The 8451-nt window shown below is 44.5% G+C and overlaps 1 protein-coding gene across 1 annotated transcript in view; it reads left to right on the forward strand.

Annotated features, from left to right (window-relative positions):
* Positions 1–4261, forward strand: part of SLC39A11 (solute carrier family 39 member 11) — a 401122-nt gene extending 396861 nt beyond the window's left edge. Inside the window, exons 8-10 of the mRNA XM_082271821.1 lie at positions 539–637; positions 2170–2328; positions 3941–4261. Coding sequence (XP_082127947.1) covers positions 539–637; positions 2170–2328; positions 3941–4019 — 337 coding nt within the window. The 3' untranslated portion in view covers positions 4020–4261. The remainder of the gene's footprint in view (positions 1–538; positions 638–2169; positions 2329–3940) is intronic.
* Positions 4262–8451: the final 4190 nt, after the last annotated feature.

Raw genomic sequence — 8451 nt, forward strand, 5'->3', positions numbered from 1 at the left:
ATACAAAGTTGGAACAATGTTTGTAAACACTGTGTCAGGCAGTTCATTCTTTCGCAGCCACAGCTTCAATATTTACATAGCCACTCCCGACTGTCATTTTGAGAGCGGGTGTGTCCGCTGTATGGTGGCTACAATTTTCTTCCACAATCCAAAGTCACAGGTGAACTGGCACCTCACCAAAGGGTGTGTACGATTGTTGTATTGGTGTTGGAGAATGGGCGTCCATCTGAGATAGAGAGACGGATGGTTGTGTGTCATGGAATACATCACACTGTATAAATAAGCTGATAAATAACTGATGACCAAATGCTGAGTCAGAAAAGCCTTTCTATAGAAACAATTTCCAGCAGTTTATAGAGTCCAGCGTTCTCCTAACCAAGAATGAATCCTCAGTAGCACAGTTCGGGGGTCTCACCAGCCCCCCGCCATTAGACTCTATAGAAAAATTTACATTGGCGTTCTTCTTTATTCCAAATATTTTCATATATGTCAGGTAGTTAGAGAGGCTCACACTTATAACTAAAATGTTCTTTTGCAGAAATTTAGCCATCGGAATAGGAATCCAGAACTTTCCAGAGGGCCTCGCGGTTAGCCTCCCACTAAGAGGAGCCGGCGTGTCCACATGGAGGGCGTTTTGGTAAGTAGATCAGTTTTTACCAACAGCCAAAGTTGGTAAATTGGGTTATAATTAATCACCTGCCTGTCATTATGGGGTTGTCACAGAAGGAAGGGCCCTTTGTATCAGTCTGAAGGAAGGGCGTCTCATTGGCCAATAAAGCCAATCGTATTCTTCCTTTCACACCATGTAGCGCCCCCTCCGAAATTTGCAGCTGGGGCACCTGTCCCCTCCCCAATGTCTCCTCTTCACTTGGCCTTCCCAATGACTTGTGCAGACTGAAAAGATTTGTTTTGTTTAATGCGTTATTTAAATAATTTTTTGTTTATTTCATTTTTTTTTTTTTTATTCATTTAGTTTCATTTAATTTTTTTTGTATTGTAATTAAATTCAAACTTTTTGTATTCGGTTTTGAATTTGGAAAAATTTAATCTATTTCGTATTTATTCTATTCAAAATTCGGTTATATTTAATTTTATTCTTTTGCAATGTTTTTTCTTTCCTTTTCCATTGTATTTGAATTTATTCTATGCAAGGTTCAAATTTTGGAAAGCAGTTATATTCTTCCTATTTTTTCTGTTCTTTCTATTCTATTGTGTTTTTCAATTTTTATTATTTTCTTTTCTATTCTTTTCTATTCTATTCTTTTCTGATCTATTCTTTTCTAATCTATTCTATTTCTTTATTTTCTATTCTATCTTGTATATTTTTTCTATTCTGTTCTACTCTATTCTTTTCTTTTCTATTCTTTTTGAAATTCGAATTTCGGAAGATGATTATATTTTTTCTATTTTATTCCATTATATTCTAATCTATTCAAATTAATTCTATTCGAAATTCGAATTTTGGAAAACGGTTATAATCCTTCTATTCTGTAGTTTTTTTTCTATTCTTTTATTTTCTATTCTATTATTTTCGAATCAATTCTATTCCTTTATTTTTCTATTCTGTTCTACACTATTCTTTTCTAAATTGGAATTTCAAAGAAGGTTATGGTTTTTTTCTATTCTATTCAATTCTTTTTTATTCCAATCTATTCTGTTCAACTTTATTCTATTCGAAATTCTAATTTTGGAAGACTGTTATATTCTATTTTATTCTAGTCTTTCTATTCTATAGTTTTTTCTTTTCTATTTTTTTTTATTCTATTCTTTTCTAATCTACTCTATTCTTTCATTTTTTATTCTATTCTTTTATTTTCCCCACTTTCCATAGTCTTTCTGGTGGTTTCCCTTGGTTCACCCCAGAGAGACCTGGTACCTACAATTATCCCTCGGTTTTTGATATACTCAGACCAACCCATCTGGCACCAACAACCATGCCATGTTCAAAGCCACCTAAAGCTCTTTTCTTCCCCTTTCTGATACTCGGTTTGAACTTCAGCAAGTCATCTTCACCACGTCTAGATGCCTAAATGCATTGAGTTGCTTCCATGTGATTGGCTGATTAGCAATTTGTGTTACCAAGCAATTGAACAGGTGTACCTAATAAAGTGGCATATGAGTGTATACACTGTATATTACATCTCTGATCTGACCGTCTTCTCTCCCTAGGTATGGCCAGCTGAGTGGAATGGTTGAGCCCATTGCTGGAGTCCTAGGAGCATTTGCCATAGCGCTGGCAGAGCCAGCCTTACCCTATGCATTGGCCTTTGCAGCAGGTGCCATGGTCTATGTGGTGATGGATGACATCATCCCGGAAGCTCAGACTGGGTAAGCTGCTCTTTTGACATGGATATTCAGAGTAGTGATTGACCGATATCGTTTTTCCATTGCCGATACCGATATTTTGGTCATCGCGTATCGGTATCGGACGATATTTTCGTACATTTACAAGAAATTTTTTTTTTTTAACAGGTACTGTTGTGGAGGGATCTGGGGGTCTAAAGACCGCAAACCCCTCCTCTGCACTTAAAAGCATTCAAAACGCCAAGTTTGGCTGTTTTGAATGCTGTAATTTTTTTAAATCTGGCGCCAGACAGTACCCGGAAGTGATGTCATGACATTACTTCCGGGTTTTTGCATGGAGACCCGATCAAAGCCGAATGCGGCTTTGATCGGGTCTTCGGCGGGCGTGCTGGCTGGTTGCCCGGGTCTCCCGGTGGGACGGGAGACCCAAGCTACCCGCGGAAGGGGGGGGGGACGTCCCCTCCCGCTCCTTGTAATGACAGCCAAGAGGCTTCTCAGCCGCATCGGTTGTCATTACAAGACAGCCGACCGTCGGCTATGGACGCCGGTATCGGGGTGATGCCTCTAGCTGCAGCCATCACTCCAGTACAGCACTTCCCAAAATAACAGTAATATCGGTCACCTTGGTGGATGATTCCGATATATCAGGGAAAGTGCATATCGGTCCTCGATATATCGGTTTTGCCAATAATCGGTCAATCTCTAATTCAGAGGCTCTCAGCACTAATGAAGTCCTAGGCTAGGTGCCTTTCTTAGCCAGATTATTCTTCCCTGTGTGCCTCTCTGAAACTGTTTTCACTTTCTTGCTAATGGCATCGCTTTCTATGCTGGGACTGAACCCCGGCCCACCTTCTACCCCCTGTGTCCAATGAGAGAACCTCAGCTGATAGCATGGACACTCAATGGATGGAAGGTAGGGGAGGAGTTCCGAACTCAAAGAAGTCACGTCCTTGGCAAACTAGTTTCAGAGGGGTGCAGAAGCACAGAGTTTGCAGTAAATGTGATGGCACGGACTTTGTTATACCTGTTCCTAGATGGGGCTTTACTTTTATTGTGTGCAGTGTTTGTGATTGGGCGGTGTGGCGGGCAGTGTTTTTGACTGGACGTTGTGAGGGCAATGTTTGTGATTAGATGGTATTGTGTGCAGTGTTTGTGATTGGACGCCCTGGTGGGTAGTGATTGGACAGTAGGTGTGCATAGTTTGTGATTGGATGCCCTGGTGGGTGGTGTTTGTGATTGGACGGCCAGGTGGGTAGTGATTGGACAGTAGGTGTGCAGTGTTTGTGATTGGATGCCCTGGTGGGCGGTGTTTGTGATTGGACGGCCAGGTGGGTAGTGATTGGACAGTAGGTGTGCAGTGTTTGTGATTGGATGCCCTGGTGGGTGGTGTTTGTGATTGGACGGCCAGGTGGGTAGTGATTGGACAGTAGGTGTGCAGTGTTTGTGATTGGACGGCCAGGTGGGCAGTGATTGGACAGTAGGTGTGCAGTGTTTGTATGCCCTGGTGGGCGGTGTTTGTGATTGGACAGCCAGGTGGGTAGTGATTGGACAGTAGGTGTGCAGTGTTTGTGATACAACATGACCTTTTATAACCCATGACCTAACTGCCATTTTTTTTCTCCCCCTTGTGCGGCAGTGGAAACGGCAAGCTGGCCTCCTGGATGTGTATCGTGGGCTTTGTGGTCATGATGTCATTGGACGTCGGTTTAGGATAACGATGGTCACCGCAGCGCGGATGCTGAACCCACAATAGGAAGAGGCGCTGGGCGCTACGACCACAGTTTACAAACAAATTTGCCTTTTTATGGATGATTGATTATTTGTGTATTTATATCTGATGTTTTCTGAGTGTTAATATTGGGAGTTTGATTGGGAGGAATAATCTGAGGGTCCTGTAGATATCTCTAGAGAATATTGATCAGGTGGAGACAGGAAGTCTCATGGATGATAATTGGGGGGGAAAAAAGTATTTTGTCTATTGTTGTATCTGGTCAGATACTTCCATACATTCCGGGAAGGGCCCCATTCACCTGTATAGGGGTTCATTCACAGGTATAGGGGGCGTTCCCTTCTGTAATAGCACCAAAGCACCGGCAGACTTGTTCTCAGTGGTAGAAGCCAACCTGTGGGAGGGAGGTTTTTTTTAGTGCTACATGTAGCAGTTTTGGGTTGCTTACTTTGTAAGCGAGCTTGTGGGCATAAAATGCACCCCCACCGTTGGAGAATTAGAAGGAGGAAGGCTTTTGAGAACAAAGTATGTAGGTAAAGGACACGCCCCTGTCCCACCCCTAGCTATGCAGACCATAAACAAAAAAAAATTGATTCGATTAACGAGATTTTTTTATGTTCAGCACTTTACAGGTATTATTCTAAAGACCCAATTATCATTTAGAGGTTGGATGGAAAGGGGGGTTACATTGATATAGTAATATATTTTTTATAAACCGGAATCTACTGTATACAGCAGATCATAAATGGAGGGGAAGGGTGGGAGGGGGAGCAGACCGCCATTGGCCGACTCCAGTTGCCGGACAGTTTGACTTGTATGTAAATATGGAGAAAAATCTAAATGAAGCACCAAAAATAAAAGGAGAATACAGAATCATTACTGGCATTGAAAAGAAAAAAAAAAATCAGAGTTTAGGATTATTTCACTTTACCTTTAAAATAGAGAAATAGCGAAGTATTGGAGGACAGGTGCACTTTAAAACAAAGCACATTTATCCATTTTGCTTCCTTCCACTAACCTAACCCCCCCCCCTTTCCCTTCACAGATGCTTACTTACCCCCCCCCCTCCCTAACCCAACCCCCCTTTCCTCTTCATTGTTGCATACTTGCCTACCCTGACCTGTCCTAACCCTCCTTCCCTTATGCATACTTACCTCCCCTGACCGAACCTAAACCCTCTTTCCCTTCACAGATGCGTTCTTGCCCCCTCGGACCTAACCCCCCCCCCCCCCCACCTTTCACTGTTGCATACTTGCATTCCCATGACCTGACCTAACCTCCCTTCACTGATGCACACTTGCCTCCCCTGACCTAACCTAACCCCTCTTCCCTGTTGCATACTTGCCTCCCCTAACCTAACCCCCCTTCCCTGTTGCATACTTGCCTCCCCTGACCTAATCTAACCCCCCTTTCCCTTCAGAGATGCGTACATACCCCTCCCCCCCAACCTAAACCCCTTCCCTGTCGCGTACATGCCTACCCTAACCCCCCCCCCCCTTCACCTATGCATACTTGCCTTCACTGACCCTGACCTAAGCCCCCTTCCTCTTCACAGATGCATACTTGCCTCCCCTGACCTAACCTAACACCCCTTCCCCTATGCATACTTACCTCCCCTGACCTAACCCAACCCCCCTTCACAGACAGATGCTTGCTTCCCCTGACCTAACCAAACACTCCTTCCCCTTCATTTTTGCATGCTTGCCTTCCCTTACCTAACCTAACCCACTTCCCATATGCATATTTTCACCCCCCACCATTCAATGATGTATACCCACCTCAGTCTCACAGTGGCGGTTCTGCTCTTTGTATATATCTAGCGGTGGAAGTCTCCCGGTCCAGGCTTCGTCCTCACCTTGCAGCCCCATAGACTTCTATGGGATCATCTTCGGGCTGGAGACACAGCCCTGTAGATGTCTATGGGGGACTTATGGCACTTTTCCACTGCAAGTACCAGCTCGGCTCTACTCGGCCCTGTTTGGTTTTCCACTGCATGGTACCGCATGGTACGTTGTTGGAACGGTTCGGTACGGTTTGCTTTTCCACTAAAGTAGTACTAAAGTAAGTGGGTGGGATAACAACGATTCTCTGACCAATCAGTGGCTAGTAGTGACTGCATGCAAAGGATTGTGGGATATGGTACCGGAATGGTACCTCTTGGAACCACAATCGAGGTGGTACTGTTTTAGAGAGCCGTACCGTTCGGTTCCATGTAGTGGAAAAGCGCCACCGTACCGAACCGTTCCTACACCATACCATGCGGTACCAGCAGTGGAAAAGCACAAAAGCGACCCGAACCATTCGGTTCCATGCAGTGGAAAAGCCCCATTATTGGCCAGGACAGTGAAGATTTGCATTGGATGTAAACAAACACTGGAGGCCATAGCTGTTGGATTGAGGTAGGTATTCATAGGTGGAGGGGGCTTAGGTTAGAGGGTAAATGCACTTTAAAGTGTCTTTTGGATGAAGTAGGATGAGCAAGGTTCAAGTTTAGTCTCCATTCACACTCGTATGACTTGGAAATATAAAGTCGCATGACAATTCGCAGCCCATTGTTTTCAATGGCACCTGTTCACGTTGGTGCGACATACAAGGTGCCTGCACAACATTTATTGCGACTTGATGCCAGAGAGTATAAATTCAGATCAAAGTCACACTGAAAATTTTGGGATTTTAAGGTCGCGCAAGTGTGAATGGAGCCGGTCTGTGAGATTCACCTTCTTGTTCTAGCAACTGTTGCCACCAGAACAGAAGAGAGAGGTGAGACCTTTCAATGGGGACACATCTTCCAGTGACATTTGTCTAGGAGGAGATTCCCTCACTTCCTCTTCTCTATGAGCAAAGAGTGAAGAGAAACCTCCCCAATGGGACACAGATGGTGGAAAAAAAAAACCCAGAAGAAAACAAACCCATTCTTTCCTACGCTATCCAAAACTGCAAAAATCTAGCTTTAAGAGGATCTGATACAAAATGAACAAGCTGCATGGAATCTGATATTGCTAACCTGCTATTGGCCTCACTTTGTCCAACCTCCCTCAAATCACCGCAGGGTCTTTCTGTGGACTCTTCACCATTATTGTGTCACAAGCCCATCATCGACCGGCCGGGCAGGGTGGAGAGCAGAGTATGTCTGATGTAGACTCCAGGCCACTTACCTCCACAGAAAAGTGGCCACAATGTAGCTGGAGCCTTGGCTTTGGCAGACTATAGGGACCAAGTCCAGAGCTATAACCTCTCCAGTGCTCATGTGTATTGGAGGCCACTCGGCTGATTGCATTTTTTCAGGCCAATTGATTGGGGCCACTTGGAGGGCATTTGGACCTCTCTATGGGCTCCTTGTAATATCATTGAGTCCAGAGCCGATAAACAAGAACAAATAATGGAAACGCTCCTCTTTGAACCAACTTTTATCCTTCACTATCTAAAGGAACCAATTGTCTGGAATAATGTGTGTTGTCCCAAAAGAATGGGTTTGCCCCCTGCAAGTGGCCCCAGTCGATTGGCCTGAAAAGGCCAAGTGGCCCCCAAAGAGCACCTGGAGAGGTTTTACACAATACACCTGGAGAGGTCTGGACTTGGTTCCTATAGTCTGCCATGTCCAAAAAAGAGAGGTCTAATAAATAAGGCTGCACATTATTTACCATTCCCATCCGGTGTCCCTTTATTTTGGCCATGCCTGGGGAGCGGGAAGGTCTACGAATACTGTGAGGAGCTGGTCCCACAAGCTCCCAAAACTATAGACCAGGAGCTGTCTATGAAAGACAGAAACCTCAGCTCTCCATGGGCTCGTATGTGCGGCATGTGGACGTTAAATGGAATCTGCACCCCCTCCCCTATTTTTTATTTATTTATTTTAGTTAACCCCCCCCCCCCTTTACCTTAAGGTAGTATCTGAACATTTCAGATACTCACCCATCCAGAAGATCCAGCGATCTCACGCTGAGATTCTCTCATGCCCGGCCACAGCTTCGTCACACACAGCCATTTTCTTTGACATCATCGAGAGGCCCATCGGCTCTTCCTGGCTCAGTAGGTCGGGCCTCCCGATGATGCACCACCAATAGGCCCACCCCCTCCTCCTTTTCTGAATAGAAGGCTTTTGCCTCCTGGGATATGTGACGTACATATCCCGGACATTCTTAGCTAAAAAAAAAAAAAAGTAACAAAAAAAAAAAACAGCATAATACCAAAAGAGGATGAAAATAGCGGAAGAGGGTGAAGGTTCATTTTAAAGCCCACCCTCTTTGCCGCCGCACATACACGTTACGTCAGCGGCAAGAGGAATTCCCCTGTCCTGGACAATTTACAGTTTTTTTTCCGAGCCATGGTGTCCTCACTTTAATGGGTGAGATCCCAGGTAGAAAAAAAGATGGAATGAAGGATTTTCCTGTTTTTGTTAACCAATCAGTCTCTTGTTT

The sequence above is a fragment of the Pelophylax lessonae genome (assembly GCF_965119305.1).
Source record: "Pelophylax lessonae genome assembly, chromosome: 11".
NCBI classification, from domain to species: domain Eukaryota; kingdom Metazoa; phylum Chordata; class Amphibia; order Anura; family Ranidae; genus Pelophylax; species Pelophylax lessonae.